The sequence below is a fragment of the Varroa jacobsoni genome, unplaced genomic scaffold (genome assembly GCF_002532875.2).
Source record: "Varroa jacobsoni isolate VJ856 unplaced genomic scaffold, vjacob_1.0 scaffold_878, whole genome shotgun sequence".
Lineage (NCBI taxonomy): Eukaryota > Metazoa > Arthropoda > Arachnida > Mesostigmata > Varroidae > Varroa > Varroa jacobsoni.
In genome coordinates, this window is record NW_019213780.1 from 169,274 (window position 1) to 189,633 (window position 20,360).

The 20,360-nt window shown below is 42.1% G+C and overlaps 1 protein-coding gene across 4 annotated transcripts in view; it reads right to left on the reverse strand.

The window, feature by feature from the left end:
• Nucleotides 1-777: 777 nt before the first annotated feature.
• Nucleotides 778-20,360, reverse strand: part of LOC111264590 (uncharacterized) — a 22,659-nt gene continuing 3,076 nt past the window's right edge. Inside the window, exons 2-11 of one of the 4 annotated variants that reach the window (XM_022840647.2) lie at nucleotides 9,355-9,616; nucleotides 7,721-7,852; nucleotides 4,902-5,112; nucleotides 4,378-4,663; nucleotides 3,752-4,205; nucleotides 3,286-3,463; nucleotides 2,738-3,046; nucleotides 2,210-2,545; nucleotides 1,838-1,931; nucleotides 778-1,642 (exon numbers count right to left, since the gene is read on the reverse strand). In XM_022840647.2, the coding sequence (XP_022696382.1) occupies nucleotides 1,001-1,642; nucleotides 1,838-1,931; nucleotides 2,210-2,545; nucleotides 2,738-3,046; nucleotides 3,286-3,463; nucleotides 3,752-4,205; nucleotides 4,378-4,663; nucleotides 4,902-5,112; nucleotides 7,721-7,852; nucleotides 9,355-9,493 (2,781 nt within the window). In that variant the 5' untranslated portion in view covers nucleotides 9,494-9,616 and the 3' untranslated portion in view covers nucleotides 778-1,000. Of the gene's footprint in view, nucleotides 1,643-1,837; nucleotides 1,932-2,209; nucleotides 2,546-2,737; nucleotides 3,047-3,285; nucleotides 3,464-3,751; nucleotides 4,206-4,377; nucleotides 4,664-4,901; nucleotides 5,113-7,029; nucleotides 7,264-7,720; nucleotides 7,853-9,354; nucleotides 9,617-20,360 lie in introns of those variants that run through there. The other 3 variants (XM_022840649.2, XM_022840651.2, XM_022840650.2) reach the window with 3 other exon arrangements.

The following is a 20,360-nucleotide window of genomic DNA, read 5'->3' on the forward strand; positions in this document are numbered from 1 at the left end:
GAAGACATTTTAGATATCGCGTCGGTTAAGTAGCAAAAGGACGATGCGAAAGTCTCTATGGCTGGACCCAGTTTAGCTAATAAACGATGGCTAATTATCCGTTGTTACTCAAAATTGAAGAAATTTCACGAAGAAAATATGTCGCTCACAAGCCGACAACATTAATATATTCAAAGCCTTACTTTGTAGTCAGTATTGTACCTCTTATTTACAACATAATTAGTAAAACTATCTCGCTGCTATAGATACTAGTAGTAAAGGTAACTGAGCAGTGAAGAAGTTGATTCGTGATCAGTTCGATATGGTCCAATACCGTCGTTTAGGGATCAATTTGATTACCTAATAAATAACGCCATTATTTAACGAACTCCGGGCGTTGTTCTAATTCAGGGAATTTGGCGGGAAGAAGTACTCTGAAGAAACTGTAGGCTTTAGAGAAATGAATTACCGTCATTTACATGTTCTATTCTATGTCTCTATATAAATATTTAAAAAGCATTTCTGGAACGCTTTAATCCAGAGTGGTATCTCACTAGCGCTCACTGTGCTTCAGCCTTTCCACGAGAGAACTTCGCTTGAGATATGAGCAGATGAATTCGGACAAACATGCGGCGTGGAAGTCTTACATTTCTTTTCTGATATATCCAGATAATGGCGCTACCTAAACAAACCGGTTCTTGACAATATTGTCGAAGATCAAGGCTAACGATTGATCGTTGCGACAACAGCAGACCTCCCTCGAATCAACCTGCGAATTCTATAAAATTAACCAAGCAATTATATGTCCTCAATAAAGTAAAATTTATTTACAAGTTTACTCTGTAAAGGTTGACATTTACAGTGTGTTCAAAATTAGGCTAGGTACAGGTTGGGGTTATAGATAGCATCGGTGAATGAGACCATGTTATATTATGTTGTAACTGGGAATTCGTTATAGGATTTTCAGACTCATTCGATCTGGCTACTTTCTTGCAACAGACGTTTTTATGACTACATAAATCTATAGACCCTGCGGTGGAGCACCCGGTGAGCAGCGAAGCCGTGTATGCGTTGGCAAAGGAAGATAGTTATCATTAGGGATGAGGTCATACGGTATTTGCCATTTCTTTTTCAGTTCATCGAGGGGCTTTTTGTTTTTCGGCGAGTCCAGGTGCTGACAATCTTCGAGGGGCAGTTGCCAAGGCAGCTTCCTGCATTCTTCATTACGAAACCTTTCCGCCTGCTGCTCACGTTCTTTCATTAGGGCTAACTTTGATGGTCGGGTAACTTCTCGCGCGGGGGTAATTGTGATGGAATCGAGCTCATCAACGGAATACTCGTAACGAGAAAGTTTTGAACGGGCTGTTTTGCGGGAGATGTTCAATTCAGTCGGGCCATTTCCGGAATTTGCGTGAACGGTTGGGACTTGCGTGTTCTGGTCACTATAATAATCGAAGGGTCGGCCGTTATGCTTTGCCTGTTCCACCCAAGTGGTGAGGCTGCATAGAGGTGTGCTTGTTCGAACGGGCTCATCAGCCAATTGTGCCCAGTGCGTGAGAACGGGGCTTTCTGTCTCGGCGGTCCGCACACGGCTAAGTGATGAGTCTGGCGTGTTGTCAGGCGATGACAGTGAAGATGGTCCACCGCTCATCGATTCAGAACTCTGCGTGCAATATTAGAGATAAAAAATCGTCAACGAAACGTAAAACGTTAGCATATGTTTAACAGGGAGACGCTCTCATCAATTTAATTTACATGGGGATACGCACTGGATGTATTGTAACATCGTTATCAACTAGAAGTTCCAGATATTTTCATATTTCTATCGATGCAGTAGTACTATAGAGAATAGACATACCGCAGGTGTGTCATTTCTACCTCGTGAGCCTGTTGATCCGCAGCTGCTGCCATGAGACTCCCAGCGGTTGCTAATACCCGAGTCCGCCGTATTCCTAAAACAGATTGTAGAAACTATGTTTGACGAGTCCTATGGAGAAAGCAATTCACCTTGCTTCACCAAATAGCACAATACATATGTTTTTTTCTTTAATATAAACATATATAAAAAGTATAAACTAGCTTTTCGTATTTTCTTAATAGCATTGGTATGACAATATACGTTGCTCGCAAATCATGCAGTAGACGACTGATCAATAAAGCAACCTCAACTTGAGAACTCATTCGCAACACTCTGAAACAATTCATACTGTTGTCTCTCTCATCAACTTACGTTGGGCTCATTTTATCTCCGATGCAGCCCGTCTGTGCTGCTTTTTGCATCGTCAGCTGGGTGAGACTAGGAAAGGCTCGAAATTCATCGGTCGGTGTAGAAGCTCCCGAAAGATGTGTGCCCTCCCTGGCATCACAAGTCAACGAGTCGGGGGCGCCTAAATCGAGTTCAGCGTCAAGCTCACTTTGGCTACACGCCGTTGCTATACGGTCTAGTCGCGACTGGCGGAATCGTTCAATGAGAAAGCCTTCGCGGAACGCCGTCGAGGGGGTAGTGGCTGAAGCAGGTGCAGCTGGGCCTGTTGATTCAGGATCACTGCTGGCTGTGTCGGACAAGCTTGAATTCGACAAAAGATGTCAAGGATTATATGAAATGAGAAACTGTATTTAGTAATTCAAGAAAGCGATATACGAATTATAGATTGCATTGACAACGGAATCAGACAACTATATTTCTGTTATAGGAATCCATTGTTGCAAAATACACTTCTGCTTGCAATCGATTAAGCAAAGTAGTAGCTTTACTTACGAAGACAGATTCAAGAAATTCGGGTGTTCAACAGACTTTAATGAATTAGGCCTATCGTCAAGAGATATCGGATCTTGGCGTTTGGTCAAGCAACATTTACATCGTTGACAGTCCCGACAACGCTGTGAGGGCAAGTTTGCCATCATCATTTTCATCAGTGAAACAACTTCGGTGAGCAGGTGAACAGCAGGTTCAAGATGGCCTTGTGCCGCAAGTTGCTCGGTAGCTTGATTCAGAGGACCCCCAGAAGTAATCGAACGCATCAGTGCATAGCTCTCATCGGAGAAACTCCTAAATATAACAACAGCCCTCCAAACAGGATGTTAGCTACTAAAAGTAGTAATTTTAATCGCTTGATTACACTGGTACAAACTGATTTTAGCACTAGTTTTGCCTATTTACTTGATCTAGCTGATATCACTGCCTTGTTACACTGTCATACAGGTCCGTATTTAGATACGGAATTTCAATTCCAAAATCAGTGGGCGTATAATATATTTTTTTTCATTCATTATCTTTGCGTTCGTTAACAGCTCAATGATACGCACTTGCGCGAAATACCAGGTGAAGAAGGTTGAGACGAGTATCCAGTCAAGTCTTCATCAGTCTGCGTTTCAATGGCTCGGGTTCGCAATGGCTTTCGTCGAATTTTCGCCGAAGAACGACGTGTAACCTGGCTCGGAGGTCGCTGTAGAGAGGCCACTCGGTAACTCGGAAGATCGTTTCCTGAACAGCCATTGAATACAACATAGTGCCAGTTAGAGGTCGCTGTTCGCGCATAATTAATTATGTAGCTCAACAGTCGTGATGTCTTGGTCCCGCTAATGACAGCCGTGAGTAATAGAACCCACTAAACGAATTTTATGATACGTCTAGGCCATATAAGCAATAGCTCTAGTTAATGTTGAGATCTTCTAAGAACGATTGCGAAAAACTACCATTTAGTAAGATTAGATTACCGCCTAATGAACTTCTTAACAGATCAAAACCCAGTTGCCCTTTTGGTTCTACTACCATCATAGTCACTTCCGGAGTCGTGGCTGTGCGTGGGGTGATGTTGCGGGCGATGCAACAGGCTCCAAAGCCGTGGCGGACATTCGGGTCCGGTTGTCTCCAGATCGGTGGCGGCGCTGTCCACTTGGTAAGGTGTTGGTTCTATACCGGGATATTCATGATCAGTGCTCTCGATATGGATACCGGAATTTTCTCGGTGCAAACGGCGTCCCGCTGCCGTTCCATGTCGCTCTAGTGTCGTGTGCGGCGTTTCGACATTGTAACCATTAGGAGCTTCCTGGTAGCCCGCATGTGTCATCTGAGGATCCTGGTAATTTTCGTGCTGAGTCGGTAGAAGTTCCGCGCGATTGATGAAGTTCATACAGTGTTCAACATCAATTGAGTCCATTGAGAGGGTGCGCGGCTGTTCACCGACACCATGTGGCAGGCTTTCGGGAAGGCCGGAAGACTTTCTCTACACGAAGAAGAAACGTGACGACGTATCATTATACTGCATAGGTGATAGAGGAGCCGCTTAAAAAAAAGATGCAAAATGCGCTTTGCAAAATAGCTATGAGCATATTTTACTAGCTTTATGCACAACATATATTCGGATAATTTATCGGGTCTCGGCACCCTTGGCTTACCTTGGCGAATTCTTCATAATCATCATTATCACTACTGATGACTCGTCGTGAAGTGTTCTGTGACTGGTGCTGACGATGGTGAAAAGTCGAGCTTGGATTTGAGGCGGGCGCGTGACCGGAAATCAGCGGGTGACCAAACGTGCTGGAGGTCGAACTTGGAAACGAAATCATGTCGCTACAATCGCTCTGGCCGTTACCCGGTAAGGGTTGTGGATTCATAAATACGTACGTGATGCTCTCGTTCGAGCCGGAACTGCAGCAGTCTTCCTCCGGGATCGGGGTGTGCCTGCGGAATTCAATTGTGATTACTGCCATGATATGTATCTAATACAGCATCTTGACAACGAACAATGTATTGTATGTTTGCTAACCTTCAAGCAATACTGTATCTACAGAGTCCGAAAAACCGCCTCTTGTAGGCGGTCACGTACACGTCAACCAAATATAGTATACACATTTCACGTGGAAATCTTTAAGCGTATTAGCTAATAAACGTAACCGCTTGATGAAAACCAATTACTCACAATCTGAATGAATGCTGGATCGGAATCGGAGGACTTTGCTCCTTTTGCGACACTAGCACGCCCGGGTCGGCGTTTTCTTTGTCTGGCAACTTGTCATCATCATCATTTGTTGTGTTTTCGCGTTCTTGAAGTTCACGAGTATAGTCAGTAGCCCGTTGCTTGTAGTCCTGATCCCATAGTGAACCCAATGAGCTCATTGATAAGGAGCGACCTATTAGTTATTACATAGTAGAAAGAGAACACCTTCGTAACTGACGGAGAGATCATGCCGAAGGATCCCTCGTCTCTTCTAAAAGTAAAAAACACGAATGTAGTAATTCTTCCTTTCGCCTAAAAACGCTACTCATGAAACAATCTTAGCTATGCGTCCCGTCTTGTTTTAATTGTCATTATTATTTGGTTGTTATGTATCCTTAAGTCATCCCACTTCTCCATAGATATGGAGTTTTAACTGGGTGACAATTCAGCAATGGTACTTTCCAGTTCAATACAATATATCGACCTTTGTCAGATGGATCACAAAAACTATTAGATTACTAACTAGATCTTGTACAACCGTTTTGTTGTAACAAACAAACAAACACTTTTAGGTTGGTTAAGGTGGTAGGTGTTTTTGAGGTACGAGATCAGAGAAGTATGCTATAGATTACACCGTTCGTTGAATCTGATACACATACATATTTCATTCAATTTCTAAACATTTAGGGTAACACATGGCTAATGTGCAAGCCATGCATCGCGCGACATGGTGAATGGACCGATTTAGTATCATCCATGCATGTTTCAACATACGTCCAAACTTATACAACTCTACGTCTAGTTCTGTCAATTTGTTTTCTAAAGATACTAATTTGACCTGCCAGGAAATATTCCTTGAAGGTAGGAATTAGCGGCAGGTTGAACCGTCGTTTCAAGTCTTCCATGAATAGAGATAGTTCTGCTAGAAGCTTCGATGACTAGAAGATTTCGTGTTATGTGGTGAAATCCGAGAACACATCTACGATAAGTAGCCATCGAGACTATTCAGCCTGCAAGCGCTAACCACTGGGAGAAGATAAGATATGTATCACCACCGTTCTCTCTGCACAGCGCAGCGAAAAATTTCTACCGTTGGACAAAAAAAAGAAGCCTGTACTGAGGAAAACTGATTACGTAGGCAAGGGACGGCCCTGCGAGAGAAAGCGCGTCTTGGGAAGCGGTCCGCGCTCTCTTTGCAAACAGTTTCGCCATTGGCATAGTTAGACCGAGCTCTACTGAGGTTATGTACAGTCTATTTAACGCTTGCTGAATTTGGAACCGGATTCGTTGTCAATAGCTACGTTGTCAGTGTAGAAAATTACCTCGACCAGGTTTCTGGGCTTTGTAATTCTTGCTGGCAGATCTTTCAGGAGCGCCGAGAAAGGTGGGAGATCTTAGTGATGCCCGAATTCGAAATCTGTGCTTAAAGGTAACAATGGAAAGTCTGCTAGAGAAAAGTCCAGCAACCTTTTAAACAGACTTTTCTTTTCAGCGGTACACTATCGTATTCCATAGGCTCCTTACATAATTGCCTTAGACAGGGTCTTAAGCAAAGATTGGCTTGATAAACTGTTTTTCGTTTTTCTCTGTTAGCTAGAATTAGTAAACCAGCTTTGCATTATCAGGACAAGAGACCTATTTAATTATATGTAGGTCACCGATATTATTATGTGCTGCGGCCAGCACGGCAGGTAACCATAAATCGAGGGGATTTAACCTATCGGAACCTCATTGAGCACGAAGTGGCATTGATACCTGTCACAACGTACTAACTAAGGCAAGCATGCACATAACACAAGCCCGTTACAACTACGACATCTACTAAATTATACACAGAAAACAGAATACGTAACGGCTGAACCTGTCGCTTTGTTCACTTATTCTTGATATAGTCGTTCCGACTTATACTTTCAGTGGATCGCAACATATGCATGCGACAAGAGGTATTTTTAACTTTAATTTAATTGAAGGTTTAAATTGAAAATGGTTCGGTCAGGAAAATGGCTTTAGGGGAATCGGACCGGTAACGCGCCCATAGCCTTCGACCACTATAGTGGAAAGAATGGTACCAGGCGAACCGATTTGTCTTTTTCTGGAAACATACATTTACCTGTATATTGACTGGCTTCCATTGAAACTGAACGTCACAACATCAATCAGTTGGCATAGTCACTAATCACGAATATGCATAACACTATGCACAGATACTTAATCATATCAATATCAGCATTCATTGAATGAAGGCGGATCTCCCTTTTTGGGTGTATAGGCAAAAATGTTCAAGGCCAGTGAACTAAGCGGTTCCGTTTATACGAACCGGCCATTATGCACAATACAGGATGGTACGGGCAGGTTGTGACTGACGACTAGAACGATCTAAGGCAGAGTCGCTAGCTATACACCCTCTCCCGCGCTGATTCTCTCGGTGGGGGTGAGGTACGTGAAAGCAAATATATATAGAGGAAAAGGATGACTCAGTCATGGTCACGCCACCTGCTGCTCAGCAGCCGACTGCGAACAATCAACGGGCAATAGGCGATTCTGCACCTCGAAGAAAAGGAGCTCTAGCATATCGGTGAAGCCGTTGTCAACTGGCCAACGTCATATTAACATCACTTACACACTTTATATCGCGCATCCGGAACCGCGATGCGCCCCTACGTGTCAGCTGAGGAGTCCTAGCGTTCGTCGTAGGCTTAGGATGAGCATGTCTGCTCAGGAAATGACTAATGCGAATGTACGATGCAGTAACTCAGCTTGAAATCTGAAGAGCTGTGGGGTAAATTTTAACGATTACGTACTGCTGGCTAATTTTTGTCGATTTCGTTCTTCGGCGTGGCGCATAGCATCGTAGAGGGCCGAGACAGGTATTGTTCGACATCTTTCGAGTTTGATCAGCTCCGCTTCTGAATTGAAACCGTCGAGGGAGTCCACTGCAATTCAACAATCAATACTCAAGAGTAGCCATCGATCAATAATTCGTTTGATAATAGAGATCATCGATGAGCAGAGCTTCTTGGCGCAAGTTGGTTTGAGTACCTAGCACAGAACTGAAACCATGTCATTGTTGCTAGCAATCGTTGAACGAAAATAATAAGAATAAAAATCAACTTAAAGTTAGAAAAAACACTGCAATAATTGAAAACCGCTTTTCTAGAACAGCGTCATGTACAAATTAAGTTTCTATGCTGCCCGCAAACTTACCATTTGTATATATTTCGTGTTCGCTATCGTCAATACATCTTACAAACATCACATATATTATCCGTGAACGAGTAGTAATGCACCTCGTTCCATAAACGACTTTGCAAAACTCACCCATTTGATGACCTTCACCAGCCAGTCAGATTAAGCAAGCGTCCTTTAAAAGCTAAAAAACATATTGTTAATGCGTTTGGTACCATCAAAACTGTTCAGCCCAATTGTGTCCAAGCAGAATCTGTAAACAGGAACATGGGTATACTCTAATTGGGTGGAATATTTCGATTTTTCTGACGATCTCTCCTAATGACGAACACGCAGCACTAGCCGAGCTCATTTTTTGCTCATGGAGCGTTCAGAGGAGCGTCCAATGAGAGTTCCAGTTACGAAGAGTACGCTGTCAATCGAGGTGGCGAAAGATGTCTCTCAATAGATCTAAATTGATGTTTATCCAATTGGGCCCTATTAACGGCCTTTTATAAAGGAACACAACGGCATAAACACTCGCCCGCTGGGCTATACTTCATTCGGAGACCATACAGGTAAAACCAAGCGTCGTTCGATAAAAACAATTGCGCACATATATGAATAGCATACAACCTGGCCAAGCTGAATTTTTACTATCGTCACACCAAAATCAAAACGTGGCCATGCGGTCTTGTATATTTACCAAATATTATTTGTGTTTATGCCTAATATTCAAAAATTAATGAATATTGCTATGAAAACAGATAGTATAGATCAAGTATGGTCTGACAAGACGCACATAACCAAATCTACAATGTTTGGATCATGACTATTAATAGAATAAATATATAAAATGAATTAAATATTTTACTAGCTGAAGTTCACAATTACGGCATTCTAAAGATGCGACTTTCGTAAAAAAAAAAAGATTTTGGCCAGGATGCGTAATGCAAAACAATTCTGTAGCAATCTTTTCTCAATCTCGGTAGACACGTTGGTAATCTTCCACTTTTATTTACCTGGCATGCAATGCTTAAGACCATACCACGATGTTCCATAGGACAATTTAAAAAAATACTTTGCTTTTTAAATGGTATTTGATATATACGGATTTGCGCTTATATCCTAATGGACAGTATACCTGCAAACGCGTCAATGTTTATCGCAACGAGTAGCTACATGCTGCGATTTCATCGAAACAAATCGGCTCGATTCTTCAGACGAGATCCCACGTTTACTATATATATATATATATCGTTTTACTTACTGGACTGTTGTGTGACATCGGAGTCGAGCATTAGTTCGAGCGGTTCCCTTTCGTCTTCAAGTAGCGACGTTTTCCTGCTGAAGCTCGTGTCCACGCTCCAATTTAGACCGTGAGTAAAATCTGGATTTTCGTCGATCATTCCGTCTTTGTCGTCTGGGGTGATTTTTTAAATACTTGAATGCGGCTCCGGGGGGCTAAAAAGCGTAGTGATAAACTGTACCGATAAAAGCGCCTAGTCAATTTTCACTTAACAATGGTTCCCCTGCAAGATCAAAAGATGGCACAATTATTAGCTTCGTATCAAATATTACTAGTTACAAGTACACAGAATCAATGTACACAGAAATTAACAGGCGACGCGAGACCCCCTGGACATTTACAATAAATCAATGAATGAGTCAACTGTATAGCACGGACAGATATCATGGACAGCACAGTTATCTCTGTGCTGGAAACCTCTATGCTTTCGCAATTGTCCTCTGCTCACATTCGACCCAACCCTTCTTTGTTGTTTATTTCTAACCGAACTGAAAACTTACTACGAAGCACTGATGAAACACCCGTTGAGCGTTAGAAGCATCCTATAAAGCCCAGTCCTTAGACAAACCCAGACTCTACATCTGAGATACAAAGACTTTCCTCTGTCTTCATAGGCGTCGCGTGTAGCATCCCAGTTCGCAGCATCGCTTTTTTCGCGGACAAAATTAGGGCAATGAGTCCTCATTGTGGACGACGTTTACAGGCTCTTGAGCTAAACAGTTGCCGCCAGTTCCACTCAGGTCTCAAGGGTTGGCTACTTCTCAGCTTAGTTATATTTTTTTCTCCGTTTGGCATTCAGACAAATTAAGTAAATTAGCCTGGCTTAACACTCAATAAATGGTTAGTAAAAACTTTCGTTATCATTTTCTGACGCTGTTTCTGCTATGTTACGTTTGCACGACTGAGCATCGCGTTCAGTGACGTACACCTCGACACATCCAGCCGATTGCCTTCGGGTGTGACCTATATACGATGCCACTGCGACCCTCTGACGAAAACCTATTGTGAAATGGATAATATCACGTATCTGACTTGACGTCTGCACGGCGAGCCGCTTTTGCCCGATAGCTTATTCAACTATAGCCAAGTTGAGCTGCTACTAGCTCTAAGAGGCCCCTGTGGTCCAGTCGTAGAACCTGACAAACGTCCACTGAGCGCCAAAAGAAGGCTCAATACGATCTTATCAATAACAAGATTAGCATTGAGCTCTGCAGTCTGAACGAATCCGATCGAGGACAGGAAACGAATCGGCAAATCTCATCGCAACGGCCCTGGAGGTCTGGCGAAAGCCTGATATGTCTCTGTGTATATGCTTTTCTAAAAATCGAGTGATTAATGATCGGACAGGCGAAAATGTATTTACAAGGCGTATGAAAAAACTAAGCCAAGTAAGTCGTCCGATAGGACCTTACGCAATTATTCCCTCTGCCGCTTTTGATATTCTTATCTAAAACTGGAAGTAAACGTACAGTCTCTTGTCGCTGTAGAAAAGGCCACTGGGATCAAACCCAGCACGGTAATGGTGCCGCACAAATGCACTCATACGTCAAGCACTCTATCGCGTTATTTTTCTAGGACTCCCCGTGGGGCATTGCCTTTTACAGATGGTTTTCAGCGCTAATCATCCCTTCTTTTCCCATTGATATTTCGTGGTCTACTGTAGCTTTAGAGAAAACTCGTCATCGTATGACAACCATCATCATCGTGTGACTTACGCAGAATATCCCTCCCAATACAGCACGAATTATATTGTATCTCCCCTTTCGTAAGTCATATTTGTATGTGTATAAACCGATTCCGATGTCTGTCCTCTGCTCGGATATTCGACGTTTTGTTACAACAAACTTCAGCAACTTTCAGACGCACGAAAGTGCAGCGCAGCAATAATCTGGAACTTCAAAACGCTTCGGTCATTTGCAAAAAGCATCTTTTACCCTCGACCGCGACCTCTATGATCTAAAATGCCACCTCAGAGAATAACTATATCATATAATCAGTGATCATGTATATCAGATATACTGATGAGGCAATTGTCGTTCGGCGTCGATGAATCACCCTACCAGCTCGTGAATGGTTGCGCCCCGAATGAACTAAATCGTCCGCGGCTCAAGAGTACACAAATGACGTCGTATAGCTATACTTAATGGCTGTTATGGTCAAAGACGCTGACCTTTTGAGCTTACCGTAGCGTACCTAGGGAACGAAACGCGATCGGCATTTCTATAGCCAATAGCCTGTCACTCATTTTTAGTACGCTACGCGCTGTGGAAAGCGTGCGATTACTCAGTCGAACGGAACGTCTGATCAAGGCAGTCGTTATGGCCGACATCGTTTACGGTGGCAAGTAGTTAACCGATTCTGATAAATTCTGTAATCATTACTGAATTACAGCTTGTGAACTTTAACGTATCATCTTGGCTTATCTGCCTCCAGTAGCGATAAGGAATAGAACGAACATTCGCTCTTTTGAGGGTAGGAGTGATTTTAGTTCCCTCCTAATCTAAAAATCGGAAACCATACCTATCGCAAATACGACAAACAGAAATGTCTGCTTTTTGTTACAAAGGAATATCACAGCATTTTCAATCACGAGACGCCTAAACTAGCGTCGAAATATGTTCTAGGCAGAGTAAAGTAATTTCGAAATTATTGACAACGTTGAAGTGGCAACTGGTTATTCTAACAGGGAACGTCCTTACGGTAAACGTGATTAACGCCTGACAGAATCTCCAATAAGACGTATTTGAATCGCGTTATTTCATAAAACAAATATCAAGCTAAATGGATGATTTGTTAACGTATGATTAATCCATTTTGACTTTCTTTTTCACTACTTTGACAAGTTCAAGCACAAGACATGCAGGACAAGATGCCATCGACAAGAGTATGATCTTGTTGGTCGCCTGCAATCGTGCGCCTAGTAACAGAAATAGAAACGTTTTGTGATTGTAGTGACAAGAGGCCCCACTACGTTAGATGCTTAACAGCAGAGTGCCTCCACAGAGTTTCGGCTGGGTGCATGCGGATATCGAACCCCGTGGGTCGCTCGTGGGTATCTGGAAAAACACTTATCAGTGGCACCACGTCGTCCAACTAAGCTTGCTCTATAAATAACAGTGAAACAAAGTCGCAGCTATTTTGCCGCAACAACTAGCAAGCAATATCCCCAGAATAACGTAGTAATATTAGTTATAATATATTGAATGGGCAGAGTGAAGTAATTTGGTTAATTAAAAATTGCTATAGTGAAAAGTTGAATATTTTGTCGCGTTTATGTATACATTTATAGATATGAGTTTTACGCTATTTATGTTATTAATGACTCCGCGTTTTTCGAGCTGTGTTCATTCGCAGTCATGTGGTCCAGCTTTACAATGGTGATTACCGTTCTCTAGCAGGTAAAATGAACGTGAATTCTTCACAGATGTTACGTCTCCTGCGTAAGGCCATCGCTCGCTTAGAAGTTGGATGGGATTACGTGCGGTTAGTCTTTGATTAAGATGTTCAACCAATCCTAATCTCTGTGTCAATTAAATGGCGATTTAACTATTATATGCAATCAAAATCATGTTAATTCCTTTCACTGAGGAAACTTGCGGGATGCAATTCAGGCGCATTCTGTTAGGCAGACGACAGTCAACCTTTTTCAAGGCAAAAAACAGTGCGTGCAAATAACCTGAGAGGTCAAAATAGGCAGCATTGCGATCTATCTCTGGGCCTGATCCCAAGCAAGATACGAGTCCATTGGCTACTCTATTGGTCGTATAACAATCATCATATGTACCTGGGTCGATGAAAGGTTTAGGCTCGAACAATTTTAAGTTCACAAGTTAAATGATGCTTACTTGATAACAGTTAGTAAAATTATAGGCTATTGTTTCTTTGAATTCAATCATTTTCCCTTTGTACAAGGTCAAAATGGGAGCATTCATTGGTCTGTTCTCAGTACCTAATAAACTGAACAGGGCAAATAGTTGCCAGCAGCAGGGCCATTTAAGTATTTGTTTTCACTTATAGGTCACATATAGACCTAGTATTACGTAAACGTCGTCTAACAAGAACGCCCACGCCTACAGCATGCTTTCCAATCGCCCCGAAACGATGTGCATCCCTTTGGCAAGCGTCCAGTATAATCAATCTAAATAAGTGTGAGATTTGTTCTTTCAAAGTCAAGCGTATGATCACGAAGCGTCGCACTCACAAGGGGACGTGAGTGACACAGTTTAACAGAGTTGTCAGGTTTCTGGGTTTTAACAGAAGAAAAAGAGACCCTACTTCGTGAATTGACGACATGGCCATACACTTCTGAGGGATCTTGAACAAAACTGATAACCAACGCGAACTCGGGGGTATCAGCATCACAAAACTCTCTACTCCCGTATGTTACTAATATCGACAAATGCATTGTTTCCTCACAGTCGGGTTTAACAACAACAACAACAGTAATTGGAAGTGTTTCCTCATATGGCTACATCGAGCGCTAACAGAAGTCCATACAGATGTTGTCAGCAATCCGCTTTCATTAGACATGTTAACTCTGCTGAGCACAAACGGGCACTCGTAGTTAGTAATTATAGGTTTACGTTATGCCTCGTAAAAGGGGACAACGACCCGCCGTCTCAAAAACAAGTACCGACAAGTTCTATCAAATGAAAATATAGAACATGCTTGATAACACGGTGTGGTGCAGATAACACGTACGAATAACACTACTATATTCATACGTGAGCAATGACACGAATGCACCGGGCAAGCAATTATAGTTATCGTTCTTATAAGGCCCTATGCGGAATCGACCCCATTTTCAGAATTAGCGAAAAAGTTCACCGATCTGCGACCAGCAAAGGACCATTGGAGGATCCCCTTTTTCAGAGCAATGGAACACACTGTGATTTTGCCTTTCAGAATGGACTCGATGTTTTTGCGATATCGTTGGCGAGGAACAACATAGAGGCCGGAAACTAAGATTGGTATTATTGTTATTTTTATTGTTTCTGTTTTTATCGTACCACCATCTGCCGAGTATTTGATTCATGCACGGTAGTGGCAGAACAAAACATAATAGATATGTCTATGAACTAATGTCTTTATACTATAATTGAACGATTGTGAGAACGCTTATCAAGGTCGTGGCCCCTGTGTGCTTTTTTGTGTAGATGCTGCCCATGACCAGTAATGATTAATACTGTCAATTTCCTGTATTGTTGTGCCGTATCAATAGCAATTAGCTAGCCAAAAAGATTGACATAGCAAAAAAAAAAAAACGTAATAAAAATAGAATATTTAAATGAGATTAGCCGATACGGTACGGATGGAGTCTAACTCATGCCTCATACAGTGCCTCTGAAAATCGCGTTCGATGTAGTACGCTGGCTGAAATCGCAGAGCAGTTGACCCGTAATAAAATAGTATAACAGTGCTATAAATGAACGTCCATATTAGTGTAACTGTTCATACAATCGTTTATTTTATTAATTAGATTATATCATACCGCGACTATCAATTTGCGACTTTGGCAAGCCTAAATAGTTACGTCTAGGTATTTCACAATTTAAGTTAGAACGTAACGTGCCCAGACCCAACTTTTGCCGATCGCTTATTTACACGGATAAAGAGAAGCACTTTTAAATATCAAAATTTCATTAAACTATATGTATGTACATACATAAATTCATACGTACATACATGATGCTGAGTTTTTGCGGATTCAACCACCGCGTCGCATTTGGTGCGAAACGGGCGGTTCAGGTAATCATGTTTCTTCTATGAGCAATTCTTTAACAAAACCAATTATCGACAACCGATTTTTTAACGATGCATACATACAGAAGCTCGCATTTAGTTGTGGGTTTATCGCTAATTATCTTTCACGATATTATTCCATCTGGTCTCGGATCGCGTCGTCTTTCCTTAGACATATAGAAATTATTTGTCCAGCTGTCGCACTCGCGAGTCATCATCTCCTAGTAGCATTTCATTGTTGGCTTTCAATTTCAACCATAACGCACAAATACAGAGAAAGCTCAAGTAAGGACATTTCAAATGAATAGCAATCGTTTTTACATTGTGTATAACAGAAACTGAACTGTAAAACTCACATCTGCCGGTACCGGAGATGACAGCACTGACTCTAGAAGAACTTTAATATTCCATCATCTTCTTGCCTGTCACGAACAGAGACTGCAAGTCGGCAGGACGCTTCGACCGACGAACGCCTGGTGCCCTATAGCTTAAAGCTTATGGCCTGCGTTGTTATTCCTCTCTCAGTTCAGTAGACTGTGGCCTGTCAGCAACTGCTATAAGCAGCAACACTGGCTTTGTCGCAAATATGCCTACGCAGGACCTCACGCAGGCCTGCCGAACAAACTATGCCGCCGGGAAACGCCCGACGTTCAACGCGTACGAGCGTATGGAAAGAAGGAATAATAAAACACCGAGAAGAAGAAAAGGAAGAACTCTGATCGTCGCCTAGTTGATGATTTCTGGCTACTTAGTTGTTTGGGCGCTGTGTGATGCTTAGGCGAGGAAATAACGCCTCGTGGTTGGAGCGGTCTGTCCCCTCCAAGAATCTTCCCGAAGATGGCAGTTGCCAGAGGTTCTTTCCGTTGCTACTGCAAAGCTTATTGCAGGACTTTAGCTAGATCAGGCCAACCAGTTTGCATTTTGCCTGTCCGTGCAGGCCGACTGAAAGCACTTAATGGCGGCCGACAATGTGTTCTGCGAAATATATGTCATCTAGTTTATTCAGTACGCACCCTAGCTATATACGAATTTACCTTTCGTAATAGGTCGAAGGCGGCTTAAACGATGTTTATACATAACAGTTATATTCAGGTTTGGACGTGTGTGTGTACTTGATCTGTATGCGATGCAGCAGCCTATGAAACGCTTCGAAATGATCAAGCATACATCTCAGTGGATACATGCTAGTAAAGCTACGCACGTTATCATCATTTATAATTCTACCTTCTTAACCAGAGCGACTCTGAGGTTAAATGAAAAAAACATGGTACAACTTCTGTTGGCTATATGTCCCAGGCTGGTATGCGCACACGGTTCAGAGGGCCTGTATAGTACTATAGTCAATCAACATGTCAGCCTCAAGTGAAGAACGTGTTCCGAAATACTCAATGTGGATAGGATTGTTCTTCCAAATAAATACTAAATGTGTCACTAATGAAGAATGCTGCTGCTTGTTCGATGCAAGGTAAAACCTGCACGGTGTTCAGGTATTTTCCAAGTTTTGACCGATTTGATAATAGCTAAATGTATTAGCTCATTCTTCAATCTAGCCATCGTATAGCTATCTAATGATGACTTAATGACAACTGAATAATACGATTTTTTTTTCTGCTGCTTGCAGAAACGATTACGCCTTTGCAGCCTCTTCGCATGCTTGTATCGCACAAACAAGGGTAGAGGTGCCCGGGTGCGACACAGTGTCTAGGGCCTTTGGGCTCCCTCATTTTAACCCAGCAAACGCCTTCCAAAGATCGCATAACGCAGCTATTAGTCAAGCCAGCTTCCCCGTGTTACATCTAAAATGCAACGGAATAACGACGACGAGCAACGTGGTTGGTCCCGCTCGACCAGGACCAACTCTGCCTGGACAGCCAGTGACTAAACGCTGTTTGGTGTGCCTGGAAAATGGTGATTTGGCAAGCCTATTTTGCCTAGCTTGGCTTAATGCCGTACACTTCTCAGACAGTGATGAGGAAAAAAGCGTGCAACAGTCTATTGCAGCAGTAAATATTAGTCCGAAATTTTTCAGGAAATAGGAATTGCTAAAAGGAACTGCTAGCCACTGATCTGTATCATCGTGCCAGCTACCTGATGAGCGGGTAAGAAAGCCAAAGAATGACGCTATATATACATCGAGTTGGCAAGACAGTGTAGCTGAAATCAAACGTAGAAGACAAATAGGCATCGTGACAAACAAGAGACAGACAACGCATTGAGCGCATTGCACGTATAGGAATAGACATGCCGCTCTATAAATTAATGTCAGTTTACCCAACTTGTTTTCGCCTACAATGGAATAGTCTATAATATCGGTTTGAGTGCCTTATAGCACTACACGCGACCCTCATTGACCTATAAAGTGTACCTGTGATAATCCTAATAAACATTACGAAGCACTGCTACATACTTTACTTTTTAAGCTAAAGCTAAACAGGGTACCGGCTGAAAACAAGTTGTAGAGTTCACACAATCCTGAACGAAGAACAAAGAGGAAATTTCTTTTTTGATTGAATGATTTTTGTTAAGCATCAGATTGGCATACGTACGATCAATTTCAGTATAAGAGGTAGGACAAAACGTTAAATACGGAGAGATAAGTATAAAGAAAGTGGTCACAATGTATGTCTCTGTCAGGCATAACAATGATGTTGAAAATTTCTTACTGAAACAAAAAAAAAAAAGCGTTTTGAGTACGATAGCTACGCTTCAACCACAAAATGTATTCCATGTCGAACATCCTTATCGGAGTCGCTCAGGTTGGATCAAACTTTTAGCGAATGACCAACATACCGCAGTAATAACATGCCATAATTGATGCTGATCCTGTAGATAAATCGTCAGCTGCTCAGGTGGCTGGCTAAGTTACGCGTTTGGGCCACAAAGCGAAAACGATTTTTGCTATTTTTGGTTATATAGAACCTATCGGGTCAGCCATAAGTTAATTAACGCTGTCAAACGTTGCCTCGAAAGGCCGAATGAACGATTGCAACGCGTGATGGTCTCCGATTAGGTAGCAAATAGATAAGTTTCTATTTCTTGAATTTAGTAGGGATTGGGCTACACAATGGCTCACTGCATATTGTCCGATAGCTAATTACAGCATTGTCCTGACGTCAGCGTCTTGAGTAATAATCCTGTCGGAGAAAGGAATCGTTCTACTAACGTATAACACACCTAAATGATAATATTGTGATTAGATCAAGTAGGTGTTGCATTGTAGCTAATTAATATTCTACAATTAGTAACAAGTCCTTATTGGCTCATTTGGCCATTATTTTTTATCACATTAGGTTTTTGGATTAGTCAGGGGTGCATGTTGAATAGCTACATTAGACATGAGGCTTGTTAAACTAATCAATCAATACGGCCATGTTTAACGAAGTAGTATTGAAGAAATGAGGTTCGAAGATTGATTCTGTCGAGTGCGGTTAGCAACTGAAATATTCATCTGGATACGAAGTCGATTCCAGAGAAACACATAAATACCCGATTCTTGTGGGAAGTGTCATGTAGCTTTTCGGCTTTATTCGCCAAGCGATGCATGAGCCGGTCAATTTAATATTTGCTCGCAATGAATCCAAATGGACAACGGCTGGAAACGGAGTGACATGTCACTTCAGATGAAGGTTGAAGAGTAAGCCATCGCTAACACTTCGATGATTGTTTGTGCGGGACACGTATGTGTCGATTGACTGCCGCAACATCAGGTTCCATGTGATATTTGCTGACAGCTCTACATACTATAGCGCTCTATCTTCACTTCTATCTAAACAGAAACATGCAAAATTCAGACATAGTAGGAAGCGCACGTTAACCCAGCTACCAAATTTAGACAAAACCAGCTGGTTCACACCACGGGCTATTTCATCGTACGCGTAAAATAACTTGTCCTGTAAGAATAGAATATACAAAACGTTGCTAAGTGCAGTTGGGAATCAGGCTGATTTGAATTTCAGGATTCTGTATAGTGACTCATAATGATTTTTTAACAGTTAGTGCTTGTCTGGTGTGGCATACGACGCAACAAAACAACCTTAGCTTTCACCCCGGGCTAATCTTGTTTGTTTTTCGAGGAAACCTCTTCCAAATATTCTCGTCCATTAATTGTCTATGTTCCCAATAATCGTCCCAAGCCAGGGAACAGCAACTGACGCTGACTATGAATTTCTCGCAACCAAAAATAAATTTCTGCCGAAGACAGCCAAAAAGTAATAAGAAGGTATTTTGTAATTTTTTTTTGTTCGAGAGTCAGCAAGATTACAGTGCTGACAATGCATTCGTGTCAACGGGCACGATGGTCATCAACAGGCGAACTCGCCGTGGAACGTTTGAAGAGATGAACTCCTGTACTGGTCATGCTGTTTTAGTTGATACAGTCTCTTAACACACGGAAACCTTTTCTGGTCTATTATGCACTAGAGTGACAATAAACTCTACGACTGGTTTATTTGCGACGTACCAAGGTGCCGTAAGCTACAGGGACACTTTCGTCTAGTGGGCTTATTAAAGCATAGAGTAGATACGTACACAGGTGGCCATCTTTTTAACTGTGTTATTCGTCTATGACAGAACGTCTGCTTAGTATGTCAGTCTGAGCAGAGCCTCTTCGTTGCCTTCTAACGTGACGAGTATTCACTTTAGTTGCAAGCAGTTCAGGAGGACCAAATACGAGAACAACGCGCACGTACTCAACCAATAAGCGTCCTTGCCTAGAAATGCTACTGCGCTAGATTGTATAATAGTCATTTCAATTAAGAGCTGGCAGAGCGTACCGGGTGTACGTTGACGCCGCAGAGATATTGTTGTATCCCGTGTAAACAAATACAACATATCAGTAAGGGTCTATTTTCATCGTGAATCATTATCTTTGTTTCAAAATCAACTAATGCCGAGTGACTTTCCTCATAAAAACTCAATTAACTGCAACTGAGCTCAATTGGTTTTCATCTTCACACCGCTGACCGTTTCATGAGTACAAAATAAATACTTGCGTCCAGTGGCCCGATAAAGAAACTAGACTGAATGTGCGTTGAATGCGTATTTCTGGACGGAAAAGATCCGACGTCAATCTGCAGCTTGTTCTTACTTTTTTTTTTTTTTTTTTTTATAAATAACCTTGCTCTAGTCGCGTAGCCGTTCTGGCCGCACAGACCCAAAGCAACAGCCATCGAAAAAAATACTTGAGCCACATAAACATATCAAGAGATATGTTCTGTAAATACAAC